This window comes from Acomys minous (genome assembly GCF_964271855.1).
Source record: "Acomys minous genome assembly, chromosome: 18".
Classification (NCBI taxonomy): Eukaryota; Metazoa; Chordata; class Mammalia; order Rodentia; family Muridae; genus Acomys; species Acomys minous.
This window is the reverse complement of record NC_140501.1, coordinates 52,651,331-52,666,527: the sequence shown is the minus strand read 5'-3', so window position 1 is coordinate 52,666,527 and position 15,197 is coordinate 52,651,331. Positions and strand designations below refer to the sequence as shown.

The 15,197-nt window shown below is 46.3% G+C and overlaps 1 protein-coding gene across 10 annotated transcripts in view; it reads left to right on the top strand.

Annotated features, from left to right (window-relative positions):
• Positions 1–7,546: 7,546 nt before the first annotated feature.
• Positions 7,547–15,197, top strand: part of ADRA1A (adrenoceptor alpha 1A) — a 98,019-nt gene continuing 90,368 nt past the window's right edge. For 3 of the 10 annotated variants that reach the window (XM_084767164.1, XM_084767162.1, XM_084767165.1), the window contains exons 1-2: positions 7,549–8,015; positions 9,361–10,864. In XM_084767164.1, coding sequence (XP_084623290.1) covers positions 9,943–10,864 — 922 coding nt within the window. In that variant the 5' untranslated portion in view covers positions 7,549–8,015; positions 9,361–9,942. Of the gene's footprint in view, positions 8,016–9,360; positions 10,865–15,197 lie in introns of all 10 variants that reach the window. The other 7 variants (XM_084767160.1, XM_084767167.1, XM_084767163.1 and 4 more) reach the window with 4 other exon arrangements.

Genomic DNA, 15,197 nt, shown 5'->3' with positions numbered 1-15,197 from the left:
AAGAAAAAAATTATATGTAAATGAATAATAATTGTAACCATGGTGCTTCCTTGTGTAATACATTTATGAATTAAGCAGCACTAAATATCACTGAGCTGTGGCCACCAACAAAAACTGACTCTACAGTCTTTTCACAACCCTCTAAAGGTGTACTGATGACAATAATAGACCATTTATAAAATATGTATTAGAATCCATTTCTAATTCTACACTTTGTCTTTTTTATCTTCAATACACTTTATCATTATTTATATGTAACATTTAACATCCATAGCTTTAGAGAAAACACTTGACATTTTAAAACTTGACTCTTCCCATTCTTTCACTCCCTGGGTCTTCTGTGTGCCACAAAGACATGAGAACTCTCCAGGCTGTTCTAATGTCCCCAAAAATTCTCCTCATTAAGAGTGAAAAACCACACATGCACTTCTGAACATACACACACACAAACACCTCACAATCTAATGACCAGAGCTGCAGTAAGCAACCTGCCAGGCAAGATGCGCCCACTGGTGTAATAGCGGTGTGAGTCTTAAAAGGATACGAGAGAGAATAGAAAAGATAATGGAGGAAGGGATTGGGTCCAGATACATTATACATACACATATGGAACTGTGAAAGAATAAATAATAAAGGCAAACTAAACATACAGATGCAAGAAGCTGAAAAAGAACCAGTGCAAAACCGCAGGTGCATCCATCCCATCCAGGCAGATAAAGTTCAAAGACATTGCCAATGCCAGACGAGAGGCGAAGTCATCTGCCTTCAAGAAGACAGCGATGGACATCGGTGTCACAAGACAGTCGGGTCCAGAAAGCAAGAGAATACACACGTTCCAAAAATAGTCTTGTTTGTTAACTATTTCAAATATTTCCCTCTCCCAATTAAAACTGTAAATCAACACCACTGCTTTCTTCCCTTTATTGTGATGAAATGTTGGATATTGGTGCAGCTCAGATCTCTGGGTTTTTTTTTTAAGTTCTGGGTTTTTATGATTATTTGTTGTGCGTGTGTCATGTGTGCCTGTGTGTGGAGATCAGAGGGAAATTTTCAGGAGTCGATTTTCTCCTTCCTTGTTTGTTCCACAGATCAAACTCCGGTTGTCAGGCTTGGCAGCAGGTTCCTTCACTGCTGAACCAGATCACAAGGTCTGGTTTTGATGTCGTGTTAAAAATATATTTTCCTAATCCCAATTTTCCAAAACCTCAAGTGTGGCCAATAGGCCTTTCACCAACCTTGTCCAGTGAAGCCCTTCTGAGTCCAATCTACTCCTAGATGGTATCCGGACCCACACTGAAATGGTAAACTGACCGAACTCACCATTTATATAATCAAGGTCAAGGTCATTTTGGACACTTTAGAATCTAACATGCTGACTCATTATAATCAATAACTTGATTAGCCATCCATCTTGCCATTCTCACTGTAGACCACTGCTAGCTGCAGAAATTTTGGAGATGGGACAAAGAGACAAATTTTATGGGAGAAGAGATTAGAATCTAACCTTGAAGCTGACTTTTAAAGATAAACGGTTTATTTTAACTTAAGTTTTGTGTCTCTGAGGTGGTCATCTCTACGATGAATATCAACCCCAAACATGTTAGTCTGAAATACTGTCTAACTTACTTCGTTAGAAATCGACTCTTCTTAATAGTTTAGAAATACATGTGTCGCTGAAAACAACAAATAGATACTGAGGGTTATCTATTTTTCAGGACATCATTTTATTTTGTTTTTCTCGGCTGATTAGGTAACTCACTGCCTTGGTTATTTTTCTATCACTGTGATAAGATAGCGACAAAGGCAGCTACAGAAGAAAGAGTGCATTCAGCTTTACAGTAGCAGTAGATTTGGGGGGGGGGGGCGGGAGGCTTCCTCATTATGGTTCATGCAAAAATCAGACCAGCCTGACGTTTAAACTTCTCTGTCCTATTCTTCCTCCCTCTTAAGCTTATTAAAGTCCTTTCTCCGTTGAGGTCATTGATTGTTCCCACTGAGTGCAATATTGATAGAGACAGTTTCAGAACTTTTTTTAAAGCAGCAAAATTTGTTGTCTTGATTTTTGCTGATATGAGGAACAAGACCATCCTACCAATTTATGCCTCGTGACTTCTAGAAGGTAAATGCGCTGCATCAGTGGCAGTTAAATTAACAAGCCTGGATAGAAATCTGGGGTATTGATCCGGAGTGTACGCTTAGCCTTCAATAAAAAGAATAAAAGCCTCCCCCTGTTTCAAGTCTTCAAATGATGTCATGTTTTTTGCTGAAATGAAGCCAGAAGAAACTAAGGATCCCACCTCCACCCGCTGTCCCTGAGGCCCCTCATTTCAGAAAGACTTCCAAAAATGTTTTAAGACTTATGTGTGCTCTTATATCAATGTGTGTGCCTGCTCTTGTGTGACTATGTATGTGCATGTGTTTGTGGAGGTCAGAGGTCAATGAGCCTCACACGGCCCTCAGTCACTGTCCACCATGTTTGCTGAGAAGGGGTCTCTCACTGGCCTGGAGCTTGCTGGCTGACTGGCCACCTATCTGTGGGCGGAGGCTCCTGTCTCTGCCTCTCCTATGTAGGGATTACAAGTGTGAGCCTCCATGCCCAGTTTCTCCACATAGGTCCTGGGAGTTGAACTCAGATCTTCATGCTTGCATAGAAAGCACTTTACTGAATGAACTCTCTCCCCTGTCTCTCAGAGACTCTTTAAAATCAGTGTCATTTCTCATCTGGCTCACGTGACTTAATTTCAGTCCTAAAATAAATCCTAAACATGGAAGGGGACCTCAGCGTCAAGAGGATGAGGGTAGGTTCTTCCATGAGGTCACCCTTCCTCATCACAGAGGGAAAGTCTTATAAAGTCCCGTAACATGTGCACAAAACACAGGCAGATGCAGTTCTTTGCATGTCTAGTAACCTAGACATACATGTGAGACTTCATGATGGTTATGAGATAACAACATGTAAACAAATTATAACATGTTTCTTTAAATGTCTGTGACAAGAAGAAGCAAGAAATCTCACAGCCGCCCAATGAAGCAGACAAGAGCGCAGTATTAGGCATAGAAGTATTTTACTGAGGAAATATCTGCAGCAGGAAAAGAGAAATGAGAAGTTAGGAACAGCCAAGCCATGAAGTGGAAGGGAGTGAAGCAAGGGCGGTTGATGGAGCGTCAGACATGCTCAGTTTCAGCAGGTTTAAGGTACTGCTTGATCAAGGGACCAAGAGCACTTGATTGACAGGACTCGAGTCAAATGTCCTGTACAAGGGCAAACTTGCCTGAGCAGCTAAGGGCTGCCTGGACTCCTTCCCCTTAATGTACTAGTCTACAGGGTGAGGATCTCAGGTGGACTCACATTGTTTGCAGTAGGTTATTTTCCCAGGTTGCTGTGGTTTGGGGCAATTGATGGCAAAGACAGAATTATGATCTTGAGAAGTTTCCTCCCACAGTGTCGGTGCACTGTGTGGTTTTCATGGGTTGTCAAAAGATTGGAAGAGAATGCTCCTTTGGGGAATTGTGATTTGTTACTTCATCCACAGCCTTCTGAGCGATGTTTTTGTTTTTGTTTTTGTTTTTCATTTTCCTCTTGCTTTAACTTCCTAAGCCTCAAGAGAACTAACTGATGGATAATGCCAGGTCACTGCGGTGGGTGCTAACATTAAGCCATCTGCTCTTCCACTCAAATCATAAATCCCAGACAACAGTCCTAATTTCATTGTGCATTGTTTTAAGGAGCCGATTGATAGACGGCCTCCTTTGTTTAACCTCCAAATCTTGCTCTCTAACTTTCTCACTAATCATTAGCTCAATCCTACAGGCATCACACACATCAGATGTGTGATGATTGGCCAGTCCTCCAATCAAACTGGCTCATCCAATCTTATTGAAGGCTTGGACACACACACACACACACACACACACACACACGCACACGCACACGCGCACGCGCACACGCACACGCACACGCACACGCACATGCACACACACATGCATACACACACACACATGCACACGCACATACACACACACACACACACACACACACACTCACACACCTCTTGTGACTCAGCTCTATCCAGCTGCTTTTCCCATTTCTATCTATCGGCTGGAATCTGGTTTATCCTGCAATCATGGAGCCAAGAGGTATTATGCACAAGCTTTCTCAGATCCTCACCATCCACCGCATTTCTTCACGTCCACCACACCTGGTCACACAACACTTTAGAATGAAGCAAAGGGGGCCTCTCCTCGGATGTCTAGGTTGAATGCACGCAGCTCTTGAGTCCCAGTAGCCACAGACTTCTCCTCAGTATAAAGGGTCCATGGGACTAAGGCCTCATGTCTGATGGGAGCCTGAACCCTGAGTTTCTCCTTTCTCCATCCTCTCTGGACAAATAGCATGGTTTTGTACTTGTAGAGGCATACTGCCAACAGGTAGCTCTCAAAATGCCTGGGCTAAGAGGCTCACACACATTTGCATGGCCCCTGCAGACATAGAGAGAAAAGAGCAGCCACTGTCCTGGGGCAGCTTTTCCAAGTGTGCCCTGTTGGCCCTTTCTGCCATTTTCCCATGTAAAATTTCAAGTTTAGCATCCATGGTCCATGTTAGATTAGATGCATATTTCAACTTCAAGTAAACCAAAATGTGCAGGAAGGAAATAAATTCACAAGATTAATTCAGGGACTAGACAAGGCTGCCCACTCTCTCTCTACCCCTTCAATATAGTACTTGAGGTTCTAGCAAGAGCAATCAGGCAACTAAAGGAGATCAAGAGGACACAAATTGAAAAGGAAAAAGACAAAGTATCACTATTCATTGATGATATTATACATAAGTGACCCCAAGAATTCTAACAAGGAACTCCTACAGCTGATGAACACCTTCAGCAAAGTGGCTGGATACAAAATCAGCTCAAGAGCAATCAGTAGCCCTCTTGTATAAAAAAAAACACAGGCTGAGAAAGAAATTAGGGAAACAACACCCTTCACAATAGCCACAACAAAAACAAAATATCTTGGTGTAACTCTAACCAATCAAGTGAAAGGCTTGTATGAAAAAAGCTTCAAGATTCTGAGAAAGAAATTGAAGAAGATATGAGAAGATGGAAAGATCCCCCCTAATAATGGATCAGTAGGATTAACATAGTAAAAATGGCCATCTTACCAAAAGCAATTCCCATCAAAATGCCAACACAATTCCTTACAGACTTTGAAAGAACAATTCTCAACTTCATATGGAAAAACACAAAAAAACCAAATAGCTAAGACAATCCTATAGAATAAAAGATCTTCTGGAGGTATCTTCATCCTTTATCTCAAACTGTACCCTAGAGAAACATTAATAAAAACTGCTTGGTACTGGCATAGAAACAAACTGGTGTACCAATGGAATCAAATCAAAGACACAAAAATAAATCCACACACCTACGGACCCTTGATCTTTGACAAAGAAACCAAAACCCTACAATGGAAAAAAGGCAGCATCTTCAACAAATGGTGCTGGTCTAACTGGATGTCTACATGCAGTAAAGTGCAAATAGATCCATATTTATCACCCTGCACAAAACTCAGATCCTAGTGGATTAAAGACCTCAACATAAAACCAGACACACTTAATCAATTAGAAGAAAAAGTGGGGAAGAGCCTTTAGCTCCTGAACAGAACACCAACAGCCCAGGTTCTAAGATCAACAATTAATAAATGGGACCTCATGGAACTGAAAAACCTCTGTAAGGCAAAGGACACTGTCAACAGAACAAAAACGACAGACAGCCTACAGACTGGGAAAAGAGAATGAATGTTCCTGCTGTAGGCTAAGAGAACACAAAACTAAGCAATGGCTCTCGGGTTCTCCCTCTAGGGGGCGAGATTCCCAAAGAAGAATATTGAATAAGGGCGAAAGTCCTGGGGGTGTAGAGCAGCCTCTTCCAAATGGGGAGGGATCTCAGAGAGCATGTGACTTGGTCTCTAGAAGGCAAGGGTTAAAAGAGCCAAATTTCTTGTCTGTGCATCCACTAGGCTTCTTCTAGACTCCAAAATTCAGTTTTTGAAGAAGCAAGCCATATATGCAAATACTCTTGAAATGCTACTGAAGTCAAAACAAATCGAATGTGATAAATGTGAGCATTATGTCTCTAAGCATACAGGTGGGGAGATGTTATGTACAAAGGAAGAAGATATCTAAGTCCCAGTCTTCAGTGTTATCGGCCCCTGATCCCACGTGGTTGCATCTCTGCACTCTGTGGCATACTGCTATTTTTTTTTAAGTCCCTAAATATCTTTTGGGGGGGTGGGTGAATAATATTAATGCAATTTTGCTTAGGAGAGGGAACAAAAATAGAGGGCTTGAGTGATCCAATCTGGGGACTCATGCATGCAAGCAAAGAGTGTACCCACCACATGCAGCTGCAGCCCTGCGGTGTGCTCCTAAAGTTACTTTGTATTGCCAGTCTTAAGGGATTCTAGGAAGTGTTTTTAAAAAGTGTGAGTTCCAGGAGGCCAGCTTGGTCTACAAAGAGGGTCCAGACCAACCAAGGCTACACAGAGAAATCCTGTCTCAAAAACAACAACAACAACAAATAAAAACAAATTAAAAAGTGTGTTGTGTCTGAGTCAATAGCAATGAAAAACATAGGAAATGAGAGCTGTGCCGGGAAAATTCTGGTTCGTTCTTAATATTCTGAAATGCTTTTGGCTTAGCTTAGTCTTAAGTTAAGCAGAGCATGAAATTTGTCAGGAAGAGATAAATAAATAAAATTGATTGTATGAGCTCTCCACAAAACTATTAAAAAACAGAAGAGAGGAAACTCTCCTCCCCGGATACATTTTCTTTTGAGAACTGGAAACAAATGCTCTTGGAGACACTACATTGTGGGAGAGACTGAGACTGCCTTAAGACTTTTTTTTTTTTAAGACAGGGTTTCTCTGTGTAGCCTTAGTTGTCCTGGACTCCCTTTGCTCCCATTGTAGACCAGGTTGACCTCGAACTCACAGAGATCTGCCTGTCTCTGCCTCCCTGAGTGCTAGGATTAAAAGCATGTGCCACTAGGTGAGACCATATAAAATTTAAAACTCTGTAACCAAACAAAAAAGTGGATCATATTTTAAAAGTTGTTTTTTCCCTGGAACTACTGCAATCAAATCTAAGGAATCTTATCCGGTTTTGTGTACTTCTTAAACATCTGTAAACAATGCCAGGCACCTCTTGCACATTTGCCACCACCAGACACACACACACACACACACACACACACACACACACACACACACACACAGACTTAAACAAACCTGGGCCAGGAGTTGAACTAAATATCTCAAAGTAACTTTTGGAAGTTTTCTGAGAACACATTATCTATTCAGTAAAGACTTGGAAGGGAGTCTGTTTGTTTGTTTGTTTGTTTGTTTTTAAATGCATGTTAGCCTATTGACAGGTGGAGACCTAGGGAAGGGAAGGAAAGCGAGGGAGGGATCGAGAGTGGAGGGAGGGAGGGAGGGGAGAAAGGGGGAAGGGGAAGAGACGGAGGAGAGCCAGAAGACGGACAAAGGGAGGGAGAGGGGCGAGATGAACACGCTTTCCAGGCAGGGAGATGGATGGCAACCTCGAGTTTTACGAGATTGTGCGAGTTGCTGCAGAGGAATACGGTAACAGCTGGAGATTACGGTACTGGCCGGGCTACCGCCTGTGCTACGTCAATCCGAGCCGCAAAGTTCCTAGCCTCTCTTTTCTGGTGTCCAGGAACTGAATATCAAACCGATGATCTTGGAGTTATTGGCTCGCTGTATTTGTCTTTTTTCCCCCCTCTCTCTCTGTTTTCAGTCGTTATTTTTAAAGATCCAGGAGAAGCAGAAGCGAGCCCGGAGTTTAAGTTGCTCCGCAGTGGTGGGGTGAGTCAGCGGGTGCGAAGGACCAAGACTCGGTCTTTAGAAACTGCCCCCTCTCCTCCCTGCAGAGAAGGAACTAAGGCTGCAACGACCGTGGGTCCGCTTCTCCTGGCGCAGGGGCCTCCGCAACCGCGCAGCAGGTGAGTAGCGCTGCGGTGGCCAGTGCCGACATCACTCGGGGCCGGGTGGGGAGTGGGCCCGGTGCCTTGGACCTCCACTTAGCCCTGCCTCTCCTGCTTTGGGATCGGCTTTGATAGCAGCACCGCAAACATGTTTCCCTGATTTGCCATGGGGATCACCTTCTAGTTAACAAGTTACCTTCTAGTTAACAAGTGTCATTTTAATCCCTATCTAGACCCCCAGGTGGGAGAAAGCTGTTTCCGCAGTGGTGGCGTGGTTTGGGTAACACCTGTGAGGGCTTGAACTTGTCATCTTCACAGGAAGAACCTTCTTCCTGCCTTGGGGCTCAACCCAAACGACAAAGTATGCACAGGCTCAGATCCCGTACCCCTGTCCCACAACTCCTGGTACTTTTGCAGTTGTAGAAATAGTATTATTTAGGTAGATCATGATCTCTAACCCAGAAAATCCCAAGCATCCCGACTGCTGGCACGCGGCTTGATTTTTTTTTTTTAATTAAAGTCCCTTAGGCAAAGCCTGGTCTGAGGAGTGGCGCGCTCCCACCCAGGTCCCCAGAAGCCCGGGTGTGGCTCAAGGCTAGAATCCCCAGGGCGGGCACCCCTTGGAGATCCTGCCTGAATCCACCAGCGCCCTGTTTAGCCCTAGGGATCAGCTATGCTGGGAACCTGGCTCTTTCTGGAGGGTGGCTTGGCTGATAGACACGCGCGCTCTGCTCCCACGAGCGAGCGCCAATTCCGCGGGAGTGAGCGTGCGCGTGGCCCTGCGGTTCCGTGCTCTCTGAGGTTCGCTCTCTCAGGCCGCCCTCTCCAGGTGACTGTGGTGCAACCTGTTCAAAGGCGACCGGGTGGATTTTTCAGATTCCACCGGCTTGCCCCCGCGCTACAACCCGCTGCCTCAGTGGAGCATGTGGAGCTAGTGTGGTGGTGCAGGAAAGGGGAGGGGTTTTTTTTTGGGGGGGGGGCGTTGTTTTCTCCATCCTGTCTCTGGAAATGCAGCTTCCAGCTACTGCGGCTTGGGGTTTGGGTGTCATTATTTGAGGAGGAGAGGCTGTTTTCATATTTTGCTTGGTTTTGCTTTGGATGTTGAACTTAGCCAAGGCGAGGTGAAGCACGAAAAGGTAGCTTCCCAGGGGACTAGGGAGGACTGCGAAGGGGACAGAGCACGAGGTCCCCTCCCTTGTCCCGTGTTGCCTACGTCAGGGCCCGCACAAAGCCACTCTCGGACTGCAGAGCGGCGGGCTCCCAGTAGGAGTCTGGTTATTGGGCGAGCTCAGCAGGGCCTGGCTGTCTAAGACGCCTGGCTCACGATCCGATCCGCCTTTTTCTTTGCGCTTTTTCTTTTCAGTTGGATTCGGATAAACGAAGCTCCGGGGGCCACTTCGGTCTCAGCAAATATTTCTGACCCATGTCACCTCGTCTGAACGCCTAGAGGCTGGACCTAGCAGGAACCCATAGTTGGGTGGCCAAGCTGAGAGCAACTGCCAGCCAGCTGCGGCGCCCAGATATCCAGGGTCCCTGCCATGAGCTTCCACAGCTGAGCCACACTTAGCTACCATTTCAGCCAAGACTGACCATAGACTTGCGAATTTCGAATTTACATATGGATGCGCAGGATGGATCAGACCGCACAGAAGAGCAAATTTTTGTAATTTCTGTTTGTTTTCCCAGCATGCCCCTTTGAACCTCGCTGCAAGCTCCGGTAGGGAAGGTGCCCTCAGAAGCCCAGAACGCCCCTGGCCATGTCACCTTCAATGCCCTGTGCCTTAGTGAAGCCCTCCGAGGGTTCCCAGGGCTGCCCAGGGTGGTTTCCAACAGGTGTGCTCACTCCCTCCCCCAGCCCAACCCAGCTGGCAGGATTCTGCCAAGCTGAGATTTTTTGACTTGGCTTCCTCACTCCTGCTTCCGCACCCCCCACCAAAGGGTGGCCATGCAAAGCCGGACCTTGGCCACCCCACTCCCTGAGACCATGGTGCTTCTCTCTGAAAATGCTTCCGAAGGCTCCAACTGCACCCACCCGCCAGCACCAGTGAACATTTCTAAGGCCATTCTGCTTGGGGTGATCTTGGGGGGCCTCATCATTTTTGGGGTGCTGGGGAACATCTTAGTGATCCTTTCAGTGGCCTGTCATCGGCATCTGCACTCGGTGACTCACTACTACATCGTCAACCTGGCTGTAGCAGACCTCCTCCTAACTTCCACCGTGCTGCCCTTCTCTGCCATCTTTGAGATACTAGGCTACTGGGCCTTTGGCAGGGTCTTCTGCAACATCTGGGCAGCAGTGGACGTCCTATGCTGCACAGCGTCCATCATGGGCCTCTGCATCATCTCCATCGACCGATACATTGGTGTGAGCTACCCGCTGCGCTACCCCACCATTGTCACCCAGAGGAGGGGCGTCAGGGCTCTGCTCTGTGTCTGGGCGCTTTCCTTGGTCATCTCCATCGGACCCTTGTTCGGCTGGAGGCAGCCGCCTCCTGAGGATGAGACCGTCTGCCAGATCAACGAGGAGCCGGGTTACGTGCTGTTCTCTGCGCTGGGCTCTTTCTATGTGCCACTGACCATCATCCTGGTTATGTACTGCCGAGTCTATGTAGTAGCCAAGAGGGAAAGCCGAGGCCTCAAGTCAGGCCTCAAGACCGACAAGTCAGACTCGGAGCAAGTGACGCTCCGCATCCACCGGAAAAACGTCCCAGCAGAAGGCAGCGGGGTGAGCAGTGCCAAGAATAAGACTCACTTCTCCGTTCGGCTGCTCAAGTTTTCCCGGGAGAAGAAAGCCGCCAAGACGCTAGGCATCGTGGTGGGTTGCTTTGTCCTTTGCTGGCTGCCCTTCTTCCTAGTGATGCCCATTGGTGAGTGTTCTCAGCAACACAGCTTAACATTTATGGAGTGGGGAATCTTCACTGGGAGTTCCTCCGTCTGGGGTGGAAGAGGGGTCTGCAATTCAAAGCGCACAGGAAGGACTCCCTGGTGGAAAGTAGAGCTTCCCCTCTTTCTATCCCAGTTTCCTTTGCGTTGGGTCCTAGGGCACTTCTTTGTCAGCTGCAGTAAGGAAGGTTGCTGGCTGTTACAGATTAATTGGTCTCTTTAAGGAGAATGTCGTTTCCTGATTCCTTTAAGCCTGTTTAATTTAGATCCACTCACTCCCTTAAGAGTGAGCAGACTGCTGTTTGTGTTCTGCTGTGGGTGGCGAAGAAAGTCCTTTTGGTTTGACAATACCCACTATTATTATTCTGGGCAAAGGTGGGACAGTATAGGATAGGGTTAGCCGGCTCACTCCCTTGTGTTATAGTGTTGGCTTTGGCTCTGTCTGTGCTCATTTCGTTTGTTGAATTCGATATGGAAGAGAATGTGTTCAAATCGCTCACAACAGGAATAGTTATTTCTCTCCAAACCAGATAAAAACCTTAAAGAATCCACCATTAACAATCCCAGTAAGCAAATACTCTGTCACTGTGGTAGTGTACAGTTTGAAAACAGCCACCACTCCTATCCAAAATTATCCTGGAAGTTGTGCGTGACGGCTTGAAAACAGCACAGTAATGCCGCAAATCCAATTTCTTACAGATGCAGAATTAGCTGTTGTCAAAATTAATTAGCTCGTTGTAAGTATCAACAAGCCAAGCCACTGGGAACAGTCCTGGTCTCTGAGAGGCCTGCGATATGACACTCAAGCACTGCTTTGCTATTTTTGGTTTATAAACTAAAATAGTGACTTGCATGCTGGTTGCCGCTAACTCTAACAAACATAAAATCATCGAAAACGGTAATCACACAGTCTCTCTAAAGTTCCTTTGAGCCCAGTATCAATTACAGCACCACACTTTGCAACTCTGTGTCAGAATACTAGGTCTAGTTCTTGAGTGCCGACTGGGCCCCAGATGCTGGCCAGACTTTCCAACAACTGTCATCAAGTTCTAACGATATTAGCCACTCGCCACATGCAGATGTTTAAATGTGAATTAAACTTCAATTATACCCAAGTTCCATCTCTCGGTCCCACTAACCACTTTTCAAGTGCTCAGTGACCAGCTGTGACCAGTAGCTACATTTGGAGACAGTAGGCAGACAGATGCTGTCTACTGGTGCAGAATTTCTATGGAACAGAGCTGCTGGGGATGCTGACCCACCATGGCATTCTTTGTGCCTGCCTGTCCCTGCTCCAAACTCTCTTCCTGGAAGGATGTTGGAGCTTTGAGTTTTCAGAAGCAACCAACACTCTTTACCCTCTCTGCTTACTTTCCTTCCCACAATCCTCCTTTCTCTGCCTCCTGGAAGGTACACCACTATAGCTGCCTCTCCTCGCCCGCCCCACAAGTGCTTGCTGAACCCTTGTCTTAGCCACTAAGAATGAACAAGGCAGAAAAATCTCCCCCATGAAGTAAGCATGTGCCAATACGCGCCCTTTTAAAAGTTTGAGGATTAATAACAGCTATTGAAAAAAAATCAGCAGAGAGGAGAGATAGCATTAAGGCCACAGAACTGGTGGTCTGGGAAGTTCTGTGCAGTGTAAGGGGTATTCGAGCAAAGCCCTGGCTGAACTAAGCTTGTAGAACCCTGAGGGAAGAACAGGTTGGCAGAGGGGAACAGTGGATGCAGAGGTGAGAGAGCCTGGCCTGCTTAAGCAAGGGCGAGAGGCAGAGGCAAAAGGAGGCTGAGGGCAGATGAGGTCACGTCATGTGAGGTCTTTTTGGTCTGAGTAAAATTTGCATACTTGGTATTGAAAGCCACTGGAGGAGTTTTAGCAATTGAGTGGCTCTTTAGATTTTGTAATGATTCTTGTGGGAGCTCAGTGGGGGAATGGCCTATGACAAGCAAGAGGGGAAACGGGGAGCCCTTCTTTCGAAGGCAGACCTGATAACTTAGGACGTAGGGAAGAGAAATCAAGGATAATTTCTAGCTTCAGAACCTGAATAACTGGGTAATTGGTGACATACTTGACAGAGACTGAAAAAAAAAATAGAGAATGAGATGGCTGGGAGGGGCTGGAGAAAGTGGGGCACCGGAGTGCTGTTTTTCCCCTTTGCTGCGAATGTCTACGGACATCCGAGTGGCTGCCACGTGGGCAGAAGATGTGTGAACTTGGAGCTTTGAGGGGGCATGGGCTAAGGGTGATGCACCAATGTGTACAGCGAGAGACACAGAGAGGTCAGCCAGAGAGAAGGCATCCAGAGAGAAGACAGAGAAGAGCCAAGCCTCAGAGGTGTCAGGCAGGGAGAAAATCAGACAACACAAGAGAGGAGGAATGTGACTCAGGAGGTAGGAGTAAAATTAGGAGATTATGGTGTCCCTGAGGCAGGAGGGGAAAAAAAAGTTAATACAGAACAAAACAAAGAACAAAAACAAGAATAGTCAGTTGTGTCACACACAGTTCCCAAGTACAGCAAGAAGAGGACTGGACACCAGCAGTGGCTTTGGTGACAAGGTGGTCCTTAGTGATGGACAGTGATCAGATGAGGCTGGTAGTGTCTGTGGAATGCTGGGCACAAAAGCCCAACTGTGCATCTTTGAGGAAGAATGCAAGATGAAGTGGGATGAGGAACAATAGACAACTCTTAGGAAGAGTCTTGCTGAGGGGGGCTGGGAAAGTGTGCTGCTTGAGAGATCCAGAGGCAATTCTCAAAACTGGAAGATGGGCCATGATGTTTATATTCTGATGAGAAAGAGGAAATAGAGCAGGAACAGTTCATGTCATAGCAATGGCGGAGTGGCAGAGCCTTCTCCTGGTTTCCAGTGGAGACTTTTGAAAGTCAGGGTTTCTCATAGCCCAGGCTCTTCTCCAACTCACTGTGGTTTGAGTGGAGTGGAGTGACCTTGAACTCTTTCTTGGTCTGCCTGCCACCACCTGTCAAGAGCTGAGATTTCAGGTGTGGTCAGGAACTTCTGGAGATGAAATAGAATCCTGTGGCATAGGAAAGAGCAGAGAGGTATGTCCAAGTGGAGGAAAATGACAGAGAAGACATGGCATGTGAGTGCCATACCAAGAAGGAGTGAAGGAGAGCATTAGAGCTCTCTTTGGAATACTTCAATGTCTCCAGGGGGCTAAGAGGCTGAGAGGGGGGAAGGAATAAGATACGTGTGCATTGAGAAACAAAACAAAGATATGAGCCATCTTAGGAATGAGAGTCTGTATATTATGAAAATTTAGTCACTACAGTGTTCCAAGGGACTACTTGGAATTTATGGTCATGAATATGAAACAGAACAGGGAAGGTGACTACTTGGTGCCCTCCCAACGCTAAGCGGCTGAGGGTTGTGGGGGTGTGTGGCTGAGGACAGGTGGATGGGAGTTCTAGAGAGCAGGGTAAGGGGTGAGCAACTGGGAGGATGGGATGGTCAGGGTCAGATCAGGGCCTACACAGAGCAGGTGGTGGAAAGAGTCAGAGATGATGGGTACCTGGCACCTCAGGTGATGGTGACTGGGGCTCTGAAAGAAATGGGGTGTGATTATCCAGTCCATGGTGTCCTGAAGGGCAGGTGGATACCCGACACTTGGTAGAGTCTTCTCCTGGGCTCTGCACTCTCAAGGAGTTGATAATGCTGGGGTAAAGATAGTATAACAGAGGAGCTTGTGATTTTACAGACGGACAGACAGACAGACAGACACAAAGCCAAGAGGGAAACTGAAAACCTACAATTAACAGTGTGTCAGAAGCCTGCTTAGTGGGGCAGAGGACCCCTAAACTCACCAATGTGTCGTTAGCAATTTCCTCTGAACACCAAAGGAATTTGAAGGTATTTCTCTCAGGAGATTTGGACAGGTGATAAATCCTAGACACCAAAGCAGAGAGAATGGAAAGATGTGCACAGTGAGCCTTTGCTTTCCAGGGCCTGGCAAGCTAGTTAGAGACAAAGTGAGTAGTTGACATGGGCCTGAAAGACTGATGCTCAAACAGTATTAGTACCTTGTGCTGGGGAATAGAGCAGTTATATTCACTGCGGAAGCTTCGCTGATGGAGCAGGTTAAGACAATCAGTGGCATGTTATTTGTTTTCATTAGCAGCTGTAAGTGCTTTTTTCACACAAGACATGAACAGAAAAATAAATATGCCATTATGTTATCAATCCCCCCAAGAGAAAAGGCATAAAATCTGCAGTAGGCGACTCAAGAGTGAAAAGATTAGAAATAAAAGAGGCTGGAAAGAAGGGGGTGTCCCAAGCTGGGAACTAAAGCACCCAAATGGA